Consider the following 16,570-nt stretch of genomic DNA (forward strand, 5'->3'; position numbering starts at 1 on the left):
ATAAAAATCACATGCATTAAAAACGCTATTGTGTAATAATTATTTATATTGGTTACTTTTTGACAGTAAAAATTCTATAAAACAATTAATGTAACACGAATTTAACTTTATTACTTAATAAACAGTTTGTTTGATTGATTGATTATTTTATTATATTATTATTTTTTATGCAATAATTAAAACTTTTAAATTCACTTCTTAAAAAAATAATTATGCTTTTTAACTGAACTAAAGCGTTAAAATCGAAAAATACAGTAATTAATTAGATGGAATAATAACTATAGAATATATTGATGGATTTTTCGGAGAAGTTTCTCACTTACCATCCAATTCACACTGGGACTGAACAAATTAATCTCTAAATGCACATATTATTCGCATCTATCATTTACCTCTCTCCTTGAAAAACTAATTTAATGTAAATTCAACGAAAACATTATCATTAAACAAAAGTAATAAATAAATATAAATAAATTATTTTTTCCGATTTATAATTGAAATACACTGCAAAAAACTACTAATTAAATCTAAATTATGGTGAGAAACGTAACGTTATTAATGGGATATTATAAAATACACAGTGGCCCAAAAGTTACTTAACCATTGCAAAGACTAAATTTTTGTTTGATATATGGTACTTTATTACTCATAAACTTTGTAAAAATTGTTCGAATGAGATCATTCTTCCTCAATACACAAATTACAACGCCTTGACACACTTTCACAAATTAGTAACTTTCTGCCAAAAATTGTTGAATTGTTTGAAAACACAGTTACCTGACTTTTGGGCCACCTATATAGTAGTAATAAATTGACGAAACCGTATCTCGAGACAAAGTTCTTTAATTTTTTTTTTAAATAAAAGTTAGTTGACTTATATTTATATATTAAATTCAATGAATCTATTTAGGTCTAATTTATTCTGATACTAATAAAACTAATAAACTAATATCAAACCTTTATTAGTTGTAGAGGTTATAGTAACATCGTCACCCCTTGTCCATGACTCAAAAAATACATAATCTCGGACGAAAGTAGGAACGTGACATCGCAGGACGGCAGTGTTACCTTTAATCACAAATTCATCATAAACTTGAGCTTTATATTGTTGAGGAACAACTAGAAAGAGAAATAAAATATCATAAGTTTTACTTTTATCTCGTTAAGTACATTTAAAATTATTTCAAATAGATTTTTTAAACTTTTGCTCTCTTAAAAGCTCTCTTAGTGCCCACAGAGAGCCTTTTTTTTCAAATACATTGTGGGTTTGGCCAGGCACAAAATGGCGGCCGGGTGGTGAAGAATGGAACACAACATATCTGGAATTTATCGCTCATGAAAAATTCCTGTGGTGCTCGCTTGTTTCGATCTCGGGTACCCCAGAGCGGAAGATTGATTGACGCAATGACCACCTCGGCCATCCGGCCATCAAATTAAGTAGGTTAAGAATAGCAAGTTATATTAACAATAATTTAAATTTTAAAAAGTATATAATTCAAACTTCTTAACATTTCTATCCATAACTGTAATAAAATAATATTAAACATTTTTTTCCTCTAAAAATAATTATTTATATATAAAAATTTTGTTGAATATTCTATTTCCGACTTCTCGTAAATTATTATACGTGTTTGTGATTCCGATTTTTACTGCAAAAGAATAAAATAATAAGTGTACTACCGAGAATCAGTGAAATATATTTTATCCTTGAGGCATTTTAACTCGTCGCAATAAAAACAAGTTGAAATCGCGAACATTTTACAGAAAATATAAAAATAGAATCTGATTAAATATTTATATTCAACCTTTTTAAAATCTTTTTACATAAGTCTCAATTAGAAAAATTCCTTTAATAATCAGAGAAAAAAATAATGAAAATCATTTTTCCTCAAATAGAACAACTTGCACTTCATTATCCTTATTAAAAATGTCATTAAATTTAACATTCTAGCTTGTCATTTGAAATTATTTTTTAAACATATAATATTTTATTGATTACTTTTAATTATTATTTTCTTATTCTTTTTAAATTTTATACATTTATTTTTATAAAAGACTAAATGTTATGTAGTAGAATATAATATAATAAAATGTTATAAGATTCTTTAGTTTAAAACGATATAAAATAATTTAAAATATGTTTTGAAGTGTGTTGAATATTTTTATTATTTAATCAGTTTTAAATAATAAAAGTTAATAAGAAATACTAAAGTTTACGCAGGCGAATTTTTGTCATTCATATTCCTGTTTGCTTTTAAAGCTTATGAACAATGAATGTGATAATCACTAATTAAACTTAAATTTCCTTTTCTTATAATTAAGTAAAATTTATTTTAATTTATAAATAAATTCTATTAGTTTAAATTTCTCGAATTTGAGTCATGATTAAAAAAAAAAAAAAAAGACAAATAGATGTTAAGGAAAATTTTTCTCCAGATTCTATAGATTTTGTATAAATATGATTTTAAAATGTACCTAAAATGGTAAATTTTCCGTATTACTTCTGATAAATATATACATTTTTCTAACATTTTTTTCTCTATCTGTTTTTCCTTTTGTCTGGATGATTACATACCTACAAATAATAATGCAACACTGTGGCAACTTTTAATTAAAAAATAGTTGCTATGGTTTACATCATCCCTTAGAATTTTTCATTGTAAATCAGAATCTATTTTTTCAATATAAATTTACAATGAAATATTTTAACTCTATACATACGATAATATATTCAGTACACAATTGAAAGTAGTTTATTATAAAAATTTCCAAATACAAATTCTGATAATATAAAATACCATTAATATAAAAACAATATAAAATGTCTTTTATTTTAACTAGCCACTTAAGCAGAAAAAAATATATTAAATACGCATAAAAACAGTTATTATCATTCAAAATACTAATTAAAAGTTTAATTTTGGTTTCTAAATTAAAAAAAAGCCTGCATAAGTATTCTATAAACAATGCTCCTCGAATCTTAATATAAGAAAATCGATGCAATTACAATTTTTTAACGTTAACAACGTCATTTAATAACTTTTATGACTGAAGTAAATTAAATTTATTAAATATCGATTAATTCAAGAAATTTTAATTTACAATTACGTCACTAATCGCTCCCATGTTTCAAAGTGACGTATAGATCGCTATCCATTTCCTATTAGTAAATTTAATTTTTTTTAAGAATTTTTTTCTGAATAATTAATTTCATACCTAAGTCACTAGAAACGTGAGTATGTTGTTTAATTAAACAATCTCATTTTCTTAATGCTCTAGTAATAAAATGACTTTACTCTATGCTAATTGTTTAATTAATTCTATTAATCAGTCTCCTTCATCATTAATTTCTTTAGGATTAATATAATCTCTCTTAAGGATAGTTTTCATATTTGCATAATTATCTAGGATTTAAACCGCAATAATGAATTATTTAACAAATATAGTATATAATAAACCATCTATTTTATGCCACATATTGCATATGCATAATTATATTAGTATTTTAATTATAAACTAAAATGTAATTAAGCTCTTCAAACGACTGTTAAAGTAAAAGATTTATGATGGTTTTCTACGGTCTTATTTTCAACAATTGATGAGAGAACGAGAGATAGAGTGAGTTAATCATGTTGAAGCCATCAGAAAGTTAACTGAATTTATCTGTTTAAACGTCAAATTACTATTCAGTTGAATAGAATAATACAACAAGCCAAACGATCTCAATCCCATCATCCGGAATATTGTCTGAAGCAACAGAGAAAGATTAGAAAGATGTCAAAATGACAAAGTCCGGTAAGGATGTCGTGATCGAGAAAAGGGAAAATTTTCTGAGAATTACGTTGGAAGATAGGAGAATTTATTTTCTCACGACAACATTACATTAAGACTGAACGTAATTACAACGAACGTAGAAATTGATGTGCTTTAGCTAGAACGTAGCCATGTCGTGTTTGTCGTGTCCAGACATCAGCTGTGCCATTCTTCCAGCCATTAACTTGTCATCTAGCAGAATTTATTCCATTCAACGCCGGAAGTTGGGTGGAGGTGTGGCACGCGTTCCAGCTGTCACCATAACCTCATCTGGAGAATAGCTCTACGAAATTGTATGCTGTCTTATTTGATAGGGTTTTGAGAATGAAATTCTGTCAAAGGCGACAATGACTGAGTTGCAAGATTGCTTTTTTCTTCTTCTTCTCTTTTTCTATTGTTCTTTTGTGTTTTCTTTTATTTCGTGTTTAGTTATTAATATATCATTTTCTACACGATATTTACCGCACGCAAACTGCAATAAGGCAAATTTAATTAACTCATAAGGTAAATTTTATTACATTTGTATAAGAAACCTAATAACGGTATAAAATTGTGACGATTATAATGTTTATTCATTAAATATTTATTTTAAAAATGCTGTTAATTGAGTAAAGGTAAGTGTAGCGCGATAAATTACTTACTTTGAGAAAAAAAACAAAAAAAATTGAATAATACATCTAAGGAAATTTGATTTTTAAGTAAAAAGCCTACTTATGATAAGTATCGCAGATCTTGTTTCTACAGAGCATTTGAAAATAAAGCATAATTTGATACAAAATGTAGGAAAATTACTCTGTAACATCATTTTAAACTTGAGCCCTCGTTATTGAATTTTTTTATATTGCGACATTATTTTTAAAAAAATCAAAAAACTGTCTTTTTTTCTAAAAAGAAATTTTATTAAAATACTTTTTTTTAAGAAAATATATTTGAAAATATTTCTTTTAAGAACTATGATAAGTTGATGTTATTTTTTATATCGATATACAAGTTACCAATGTTATACAAGAGAGTTACAGTATAAACATTTGACAGTATGACAGATTTATTCTTTACAAATGCTGATACGCGTCTTGCATGTTTCGCCATTTTTGCAGGTCTTTCGTAGTAAACATCCTCTACCTGACATAGCTCCAGAGATGAAATATGAAACGTCTATGCCTTAGTCATTGCATTGGTCCATTATATGTATATATAAAATATGATTTTAAAATGTACCTAAAATGGTAAATTTTCCGTATTACTTCTGATAAATATATACATTTTTCTAACATTTTTTTCTCTATCTGTTTTTCCTTTTGTCTGGATGATTACATACCTACAAATAATAATGCAACACTGTGGCAACTTTTAATTAAAAAATAGTTGCTATGGTTTACATCATCCCTTAGAATTTTTCATTGTAAATCAGAATCTATTTTTTCAATATAAATTTACAATGAAATATTTTAACTCTATACATACGATAATATATTCAGTACACAATTGAAAGTAGTTTATTATAAAAATTTCCAAATACAAATTCTGATAATATAAAATACCATTAATATAAAAACAATATAAAATGTCTTTTATTTTAACTAGCCACTTAAGCAGAAAAAAATATATTAAATACGCATAAAAACAGTTATTATCATTCAAAATACTAATTAAAAGTTTAATTTTGGTTTCTAAATTAAAAAAAAGCCTGCATAAGTATTCTATAAACAATGCTCCTCGAATCTTAATATAAGAAAATCGATGCAATTACAATTTTTTAACGTTAACAACGTCATTTAATAACTTTTATGACTGAAGTAAATTAAATTTATTAAATATCGATTAATTCAAGAAATTTTAATTTACAATTACGTCACTAATCGCTCCCATGTTTCAAAGTGACGTATAGATCGCTATCCATTTCCTATTAGTAAATTTAATTTTTTTTAAGAATTTTTTTCTGAATAATTAATTTCATACCTAAGTCACTAGAAACGTGAGTATGTTGTTTAATTAAACAATCTCATTTTCTTAATGCTCTAGTAATAAAATGACTTTACTCTATGCTAATTGTTTAATTAATTCTATTAATCAGTCTCCTTCATCATTAATTTCTTTAGGATTAATATAATCTCTCTTAAGGATAGTTTTCATATTTGCATAATTATCTAGGATTTAAACCGCAATAATGAATTATTTAACAAATATAGTATATAATAAACCATCTATTTTATGCCACATATTGCATATGCATAATTATATTAGTATTTTAATTATAAACTAAAATGTAATTAAGCTCTTCAAACGACTGTTAAAGTAAAAGATTTATGATGGTTTTCTACGGTCTTATTTTCAACAATTGATGAGAGAACGAGAGATAGAGTGAGTTAATCATGTTGAAGCCATCAGAAAGTTAACTGAATTTATCTGTTTAAACGTCAAATTACTATTCAGTTGAATAGAATAATACAACAAGCCAAACGATCTCAATCCCATCATCCGGAATATTGTCTGAAGCAACAGAGAAAGATTAGAAAGATGTCAAAATGACAAAGTCCGGTAAGGATGTCGTGATCGAGAAAAGGGAAAATTTTCTGAGAATTACGTTGGAAGATAGGAGAATTTATTTTCTCACGACAACATTACATTAAGACTGAACGTAATTACAACGAACGTAGAAATTGATGTGCTTTAGCTAGAACGTAGCCATGTCGTGTTTGTCGTGTCCAGACATCAGCTGTGCCATTCTTCCAGCCATTAACTTGTCATCTAGCAGAATTTATTCCATTCAACGCCGGAAGTTGGGTGGAGGTGTGGCACGCGTTCCAGCTGTCACCATAACCTCATCTGGAGAATAGCTCTACGAAATTGTATGCTGTCTTATTTGATAGGGTTTTGAGAATGAAATTCTGTCAAAGGCGACAATGACTGAGTTGCAAGATTGCTTTTTTCTTCTTCTTCTCTTTTTCTATTGTTCTTTTGTGTTTTCTTTTATTTCGTGTTTAGTTATTAATATATCATTTTCTACACGATATTTACCGCACGCAAACTGCAATAAGGCAAATTTAATTAACTCATAAGGTAAATTTTATTACATTTGTATAAGAAACCTAATAACGGTATAAAATTGTGACGATTATAATGTTTATTCATTAAATATTTATTTTAAAAATGCTGTTAATTGAGTAAAGGTAAGTGTAGCGCGATAAATTACTTACTTTGAGAAAAAAAACAAAAAAAATTGAATAATACATCTAAGGAAATTTGATTTTTAAGTAAAAAGCCTACTTATGATAAGTATCGCAGATCTTGTTTCTACAGAGCATTTGAAAATAAAGCATAATTTGATACAAAATGTAGGAAAATTACTCTGTAACATCATTTTAAACTTGAGCCCTCGTTATTGAATTTTTTTATATTGCGACATTATTTTTAAAAAAATCAAAAAACTGTCTTTTTTTCTAAAAAGAAATTTTATTAAAATACTTTTTTTTAAGAAAATATATTTGAAAATATTTCTTTTAAGAACTATGATAAGTTGATGTTATTTTTTATATCGATATACAAGTTACCAATGTTATACAAGAGAGTTACAGTATAAACATTTGACAGTATGACAGATTTATTCTTTACAAATGCTGATACGCGTCTTGCATGTTTCGCCATTTTTGCAGGTCTTTCGTAGTAAACATCCTCTACCTGACATAGCTCCAGAGATGAAATATGAAACGTCTATGCCTTAGTCATTGCATTGGTCCATTATATGTATATATATATATATATATATATTCTGATGAACTATTTCACAAATATTAAAATCAATGTCGAAATTAATAGAGATATGAAATAATTTTAGCAGAATTTTATATTAATGAAGCGATTTGGATAAAGCAAAGAGTAAATGAAGCAAAGAATGCATTATAATGATATAAAATTATAAATGTTCTGTTTTTTTATTCCAAATTACTTCATTAAGATAAAATATTTTTCAATTTGAATTGATGAATATAGCTATATTTTTCATGGTTAATTTACTTTTTAGTTATAACTGTTCCTTGCTAATCACTACTATTAGTTACAGTATAACTATTATAATACTGTTTATAACTAGGTACAGATATTTTAAAATAGTTCTAAACTGTTTTAAATTAATCTTATTATATAATTTTAAACACTCGTATCCTAAACCTTAAGGCCTTCTTCATTGCAGAGTTCTACAGAACCTAATTATGCAATTGATTACAAGAGATAATTAATTATTTGACAAATTTAATACTAATTTTCTTTAAAGTATTAAACATTAAAGTACGTAAATTAAACAATATTTGCTCACTTTTGCAAAGTTTTAATGTAAGAGATGATAATTTAACATTAATCTCATATAATCTTCCTAATGCATTTGATATTGATTTTTAAATTATAAAAATAAGAGTTAACAGTAATTTTAATAATTTAAAAATAATCATGTAAAATATTGTAAAATGTAAGAATTATATTATAAATACAGTATTATCGTTCCGCATCATCTTAACTGTGTAATACTTAAACAGGATGTAGATTGCTGTTTGAAATATGAGAATAATATGTCATAGTCAAGATGATTAGAATGGCACAAGAAGATAATTCTTATTCAGAATACGCACGATATATTAACTCCTAAATAAGCATTTAAAATTATTTATATTAATAATAAATAAAAGCTTTAAATAAAAACAAGTTTTCAGTATATTAATGTATCAATAATAAATAATAATATAAATTCAATTTTTGACTGTAAATAAAAATTTCAATTTTAAATATAACTGTTTAAGCATTAATTTAAGCAATAAATTATATTTTTATGATTGATAAATACGTGTAAAAATATAGTTTTAATATATATTTACTACGTTTAGACGCTTTACTTAGCCTAAAGTATTTATATAGATTATTAAAAATTATTTTATTTATTGTTAAATATAAATGAATCTATAATGTTTAATAAAGTAAATATATATAAAAACACATTTCTACATATATTTATCAATCATAAAAATATAATTTATTGAATAAATTCATGTTTAAACACTATAATATTCGAAAATTTTATTNTTTATATTGTTCGAATTCTTAAATTTATATTGTTCGAATTCTTAAATTTTCTTTTTAAAAGTAAAAGAGAAGCCGTAAAATGTACAAAGTTATATATTTTAAAAACTGAAATATTTTATTAATATCGCTAGCAGAGTATTGAATTTTGCTTTTGTTCTAACACAATTTTCAATTATAGATCGTTCAATACAAGTAAGTTTATTCTTCTAGCGAAAGAACGACTCAATTCAGGTTTAGTTACAGAACAATAATTGTTCTACACTTGCGATCAATGGAGCGATTTAAGAACTTATCTCAGTACAGAAGTCTTGCTGTATATCTTTGTCATCACACGGTCTATTGCAAGCAACATATCAAAATATCCCTTACTGGAATAGGTACAGAAAAATAACAGGTTGAAAAAATATCGAGAAACTTTGCTCTTCGCAGAGTTAATGCTAAAAACTGCGGATAATAAACATAAGTCTTCACAAATTTTTATAATATTTTCTCATGTTTTTCAAAATCTATGTGAAAAACAACAGAACTGAACATAATTTAAATGTTTACGTTATCATGAAAAATGATTTTTATTATAGAAACTGAAGAACATGCGAGTTATTTTATGAAAATCTCCGGACGTATTTCAAAAATTATTAAAATAAAAATTTATTTCTTTTTAAAAACTTTTCTAAATATTAAAAATGATCCGTTAAAACATTCTTCGACAATTTAATTATAATTAATACTGCCTATCTAAATTCATATGTTTAAACTTTGTTTTCGCGTATCATGACTTTATTTAATTTGTAAATTAAATAAAATTATATTAATAATTTGATTGAAAGATTTATGAAGTTAACTCTCTTATTAATTAATTATTTAACCTCATTCTAATTCCTTCATCTTTTATAGCCTATTATAATAATCTTATTGCGTATAAAGCAACATTTTATAGCTGGATTGTAAATTTTACAGAATTTGACATGTCAAAATTACAGTAGACTTGAAAATAAATTTATAGATCTTAGTTTATATAATAATACGCTTCAAACTAACTTAATTAAGTTATATTTTACAACAGAAACAATGAACATATGCTGACTTTTTTAATTTACATAATAACTTATTCAAAAGGAACTTAAATAGGTTTTTACTTAATACGTTTCAGATAATTCGATTAAACTCTGGAAGATAATGAGAAATTAAAGAAATATGCAAATTTACTTCGTTTATTTTGATATTATAACTTATTTAAATATATTTTTTTCTTTACATTTTTTCTTGTTTTCATGCATTTCTTTAATGAACAGACTTAAAGTTTCGATTTGTTTAGTCAATTTAGTTATAGAATATAAAATGAATTCAATAATTTTATGATATGAATCTTGTTATCTGATATATATGTTGTTTTCCATTTGGAAAGATGTGGTCTTAATGTATTTTGAACGGTATTATTTAAATAAAAAAGAATAAAATGAAAAGCTAATTTAAAAACTCTTTGAATTCAACTTCATTGAAAATACACGCAGTTCAAACTTTTCAAAAATAAATAAAATATAGAATTATATGTACTATAAATACTTGTTTATGCAAGTAAACATAACGTTGTAAATACGTATAATTTTTAAAATTTAATTTAGGTAGCTATCACGAAAACAAAATACTGTACAGTGTATTTATATTTGTATTCAGTAAAGGATTCCTCTTCGTTGACTTAAAAAACAAGAATTCTTATTAAACTTAAGTATAGTCATTAAAAAATCATTAAATTAACTGAATAAATTATCACTAGCCTTAAAAGAATTTTTTTTTCGTAATTACTTTTGAATTCATTTAAGTTATATGATACATAATATTAATTAAAGTTCTCAAATAATAAGATTTTTCTCGAGGTTTTCATTAAAATGATAAGTGTTACAGATAAAATCAAATAAATGTCTATAATTAACAGTCTAGCTTCTTACAAAGCTTAACGTGTTAAGATTTACAGATCAACAATAGTTCTTAATTAAAGAATTCAGTAACAAGAACTATTTGATACTAATCAAGTTAAATATTGAAAAAAAACAGTTAATTATGCGAAAGAATAATTTTGAAAATAATAATAATAAAAAAAGTCCTTTGAACTTAAAAATTTTTAGAGTAGAAGAAATGGAAATGTTTGAAAATTTATGGCTCTGAAAATCTTTAGTCTTAAACATTAACTATTACAAATTGATGCTATAAATAATGTTTGTAAAAAAGTAAAAAAGAGACTTTTCCTTGTTATTATAGAGAATTTTAAATGTCAAGTAATTTAAATTTATAAAAGCAAAGATGTAAAAATGTTTATAGAAAATAATATCGATATAAATACACTTATATTCTTAACACAAGAACAATAATCACTCAATAATAATATATTTTATTATAGAAATTTCTATTTGAATAAATAATAATTGTTTATTAAATTATGCTCAAAAATCAATAATTACATGTAATTATTACATGTAAAACATTATTTAATAATTATTAAACAATAATAATTTAATATAATAATAATTAAAGTATAACATTTTAAACAAATATGTAGCAATATTCATGTAAAGAAAAAGAAAATAGCATAAAGTTTAATGATGTTTTCAAATATTTTAAATTTACTATTTTGACATTTTATCGTTTATTTTTGTTGCTTCTTTAAAATTTTTCTTTTTCGAAATTGAATATTTACTAGAACTTTTTTACTTCAATTTTTCTATAGTACTCTGCGTAATGAAATAACTTTACACCAATATTTTTATTTTTAGTTATCAAAATATACCAAAACAAAAAGTTAAGAGGATGAAAACTTTTGAGACCTTGAAAAAAAGGAGAGAGAAAATTTATGCAATATTCCTGAATTTGTTCTGGAGAAGAAAAACTTTCCTTTCAATATTATTAATCCTTGTATGTTAGATTATTATTCACTGTATAAAACAAACAGATGACTATGAAAATTCGATTTGATTTTCTATTTTAGAAAGTGCAACAACCTTACATTATAATAGACCTTTTGCAAAGTGCTTCTTGAGAATCTGTAGAAGACCGTTCTATTAACACTAAGGATGAGTTCGCGTGATGTGCACTAAGATATTTTACACTTTAATGAGTAGATTTCGTGTACAGAGTCGAAAATTAGACACGTTGAAGATTCTATAGTGCGTAATATGGAAATTAATGGAATCTATAACAAAATGTAATATCGATTACACAGTTTTTCACGCTATTTTATTTTATTTTGTGTTTTCCAAGATATTTATCCACTTTAAATTTCTTTGATCTTCATGCTTAACAAGATTTATTCATTTCTGAATACAAATTTCTGAAGAATATTCTTAGCATTTAAATAATCAATTATATATTTTTGAAAGAAAAAAATATATGTATATATATATATATTTATAGATACTTTCTGGAAAAAATATTCAATTTTAAAAATAAAAGCAAGTCATCATATTAATGGAAGATTGGAGAAAATGCAAGCGAATAAAAAACAATAAGAAAAATAGCAGTTTTATGTCTCGAGTGACATATCAAAAGGTAAAAGTGCATTATGAAGGCACCCCAGAGATAATATTGAGATCATTACGAAATGGATCCGGGGCTTTGCTACTGGCAGTGATTATGTATAAGAAAACCAAAATGTTAAGATAACATCCACCCTAAGGAAAGACACGTCAGCAGAGTGGACAGGTCAAGTTGACAGTTTCTTTCTTATTTCTCTTACCACATGGCGCCAGATGTTCCTCGATTTCTTTTCCAACAAATACTTCAGCTTGAAGAAAAAAAAAATAGTTTCTTACGAAAGAAATTTTAAACATTATGACATTTCAAACAATTTAATTTTTTAGATTAGAATAATTTTATTCGAGGAAAAAAAATAATAATCACCTTTAGTCATTTAAGATAAAAGTATATCAGAAAACTTTTTCATTAAAACACAACACAAAGCTATTTCTTTATTTTATCGATTTTTTTCGCTTCCTGATATGTATGGAAATCATCACATAATATATAATTCATATAATGTATTCTAGAAAACGAAAAGTAATACGCCAAATCTTGTGGATAAACTTTCATTATCGAAAACCAATATTGAAGTGTGCTTTTGGCAGGAATCAAGCAATATAACAGAAGAAATGAGTTTTAGAAAAATGAAGAAAATAGAGTGGAAATAAAAACTACTTTTTCCTATCAAGTAAAATTGTTTCAATAAGAACTTTTCGGTTTCGTATTGCAAATGCCAGCTATTTCTCTACTACATAACTGTTATCTTGCTAGATTTCAACCGCTTTGAAATATTTAAGGTTAGAAGACTGCAGTCAGTTTTGGCTTGTCCAAAGCTTTTAATGGCCACCTTAACCCAATTACCACACTATCAAGACGTGCTACCAGAAATGATGAGATAATGTAAGTGTTGTTTTTTTTTTTTTTTTTTTGGATGGCGATTCTACTGTATTTGATGTATTTTAAGTAGAATCCAATATTGAAGAGTTTGTTATTTTTGAAATGCATGAAATTCGAGTTTTAAATTTAATGAGCTGTAGTCATAGTAAAATTTTCTCTCTTTTTATATTTCTATTATTTAAAAAGAATACAGTTCAAAATTTATTCTTTTATCTTACTCTTCAAAAAAATAAAATAAAATTGCTTTTGAGGAAACAATTTTTCGATAACTCAGAAAAAAAAGAAGAAAAAACAGGAATGCATCCTTAAAAAATGGTAAGTCATCTTATTCTATTCCATTATTGTATAAAGTTTTGTGGTATTCAACAAAAATTTTTTTAACTTTTAAAGAATATGATGTTGATAATAATAATAATAATAATTTTTGATATTTTTGATTTTTTAATAAAATTTCATTATTTAAATATCGAAAATAAAGAAAGTAATGTATCTGTAATTTTCATAAAGTGCGTATTTTCCTGTTTTAAAAAATAAACAACGTACAATTTTGTAATTTAAAACCCTTGTAATTTTATATTTTAAAAATATAATCTTTATAACGAAAATTACGTTAAATTTTCGAACAATTAAAGTTTAATATATGAAAATTTATTGTGGTTTAATAAGAAACTTTAAACAATATCATNATATAATATATAGGAAAATTAAATATAATAAACCAAATATAAATGCAAGTTTTTATAAAATTAAAGAACAACATTTAAAAAGTTTAAATATTATATACTCTATTATTAAAACAATTTTTACAAAAAATGAATAATTTTATATAAATATACCAAAAAATTTCGTTAAAATATATGTTAAACAACTTTAAATTACTCAAAAACTAGTTATCAGATAAAATTAATTATTGAATTTTTAATGTTGAATAAAATCAATTGTATATAAAATTTTAGCGAATTTACTGGCTATTACAACTAAAAATAATTTTTAAAAAATTATCTTATAAGTTATAAACTTAATTTAATCGAGAAGTATAGTTAATTACTTTTCAGCTTATTATTGCGAATGAAAATAGGGATATTAAAATTTCAAAAAAAATTCATTAAAAATAGATGACAATTTTCTTTGTATTATTTAAGTATTAAAGATTGAAATTAGAATGGAATCACGTATTCTTCTGGAGATAACTCAGTGGATGAGACTTTATACTTTCAAAACTTGAACTACACATATAAAATGATCACTCAACCATTACAGCTTTTATAGTCAAGAAATAACGAGTTTTCGCTGTTAAGAAGGTAAGACGGCTTTGTTATACAATAAAAATAAATAACTTATGTTAAAAAATCATTATTCTTAGTTTAATATTGCTTGTTTTTTAAAATATATTACACAGTTCCTGTAAAATTACACGAAATTGAGAAGAAGAGTTTTTGTTTTCAAAAATTTTGAAAGTAAAATTTTTAAAACTTTCTAAATTTATTCAAAATTAAATTTTTAAAAAATGATTTATTTTTAAAGATATTTTACATATTCCAATTTATTTTCTGTATTAATTTTAATAATGAAATCATCTCAAAATTATTTAAAAGTTAATTATTTTCATCCTGTACATTTTAATAAATTTATACTGATTTAATTTAGTATATAAATGTATANTACGAAGATTCCACGTGAGAATTGCGTCGATATTAATTTTCTGTAATTAACTTATAAATTACAGAGTAAATTGGAATGTTTAATTTAATTCACCAATTTACTGAAGTATTTATTAGTTGTCATTTTTTAAAATTTTATGCGGTTCTTCCTTGGTAAAACTATAAAATTTAATATAGATTATTAGACTTAAATTCTTATACCAAACATCTACATAAGATTTTTAATTATCAAAAGATTATGAAGAATTAATAAAAATTTTATTTTAAATAATTACGACTAATTCTAGACATAAATTCTACTCATTTTTTCACGTTTATATTTAAAAATTAAATTGATGATATCTTATACAGTATATTCACGTAGTAAAATGCATCCTTTAAAATAAGATCTAAAAATAATTTTATCGTAATATTTCTTATCTATTTATCGATTGTTTTCAACGTAAACTTTTCGTATTTACATAAATTAATATAATGTATATATACATATATAATTTCTGTAAAATAAAGATATATATTTTTCCAAAATTAAATGCTTTTTTGAGGACTTTTCTAAAATTTTTAAAAATAATAAACGTATAGCATGTGCCTAATGAACTTAAATTTCCAATATATGTAGATATTATATTCCAATTAAGCTTAATTAATTACTATTTATAGAAATAGTTAGATAAAAAAATCAAGAAAATCTTAAACAATTGATTCTATCCTTTACAGTTAGTTGTAAATTTAGTTTATAATTTTATTCTTTGGAATCCGTAAAATTTAGAAAATAAGTTTAAAAACCTTTCATATTATTTATATGTATTAAATTTATTAATTTAAATGTAGACTAAATTAAAATACAGTTTAATGAAATAATATTATTGGCAACTTAGATAATATTAGTTTGCTCTTTTGAATAAATACTTATATATTATAAAAGATGAAATTATCTATATAAATTTATTACATTTATATTCTTTATAACATTTTACATTCCACACATAAATATTCCTGCATTCTCATTGTATATTTCACATTTTTTTGTGATAGTAAATATTAAAAAATGCAATTTTATAATTAATATATTTTCATGTATTAATTATAAAATTTCCTGCTGACATAATTGTTACGAAACTACAGTAAACTCCTACTAATTTTTTCCGAAACAGTAATTTAAATTTTCCTAAGTTCTTACGGTAATTTAAAATTTATTGACAATAGAAAAATTATAATTAACGAGTGTTTTCGACATCCGGAAGTCTTTGCAATACCGCGCATTATATTACTGTAGTCGGTAAGTTACTAATGACCGTATACTGTAGTCATGAAATTTTTTGAGTTTCTTTCCTGTGATAATAAATTCAGCAGTATAATCTGAGCTCAGTAAAATTTCTGTACAGATCTGATCGTAATAAATTACCTCACTATATATCCACGTTGTCGGAGAAAATACTGCTAATTGTAACAATATTCACCCCCATTAGACCGAGATTGTGGGGTTTACTGTATCCAAATTTTTAAAATATCTTCTCTACTGAAAATTAATTTACTCAACACAGAAAATTTAGCTTAAATAATTCATTAGTGAATATATTATTGTTAAATACTTGCACATGCAATTCTATTGTCTAATA

General features: G+C 24.2%; 1 protein-coding gene across 1 annotated transcript in view; it reads right to left on the reverse strand.

Annotated features, from left to right (window-relative positions):
- The window catches only part of LOC111631246 (Down syndrome cell adhesion molecule-like protein Dscam2), a gene marked incomplete at its 5' end in the record, with an annotated part of 100,264 nt that extends 99,141 nt beyond the window's left edge, over positions 1-1,123 (reverse strand). The window contains one exon of the mRNA XM_023375464.1: positions 958-1,123. Coding sequence (XP_023231232.1) covers positions 958-1,123 — 166 coding nt within the window. The remainder of the gene's footprint in view (positions 1-957) is intronic.
- Positions 1,124-16,570: the final 15,447 nt, after the last annotated feature.

The sequence above is a fragment of the Centruroides sculpturatus genome, unplaced genomic scaffold (genome assembly GCF_000671375.1).
Source record: "Centruroides sculpturatus isolate CEXI.00-Female unplaced genomic scaffold, Cexi_2.0 scaffold43, whole genome shotgun sequence".
NCBI classification, from domain to species: domain Eukaryota; kingdom Metazoa; phylum Arthropoda; class Arachnida; order Scorpiones; family Buthidae; genus Centruroides; species Centruroides sculpturatus.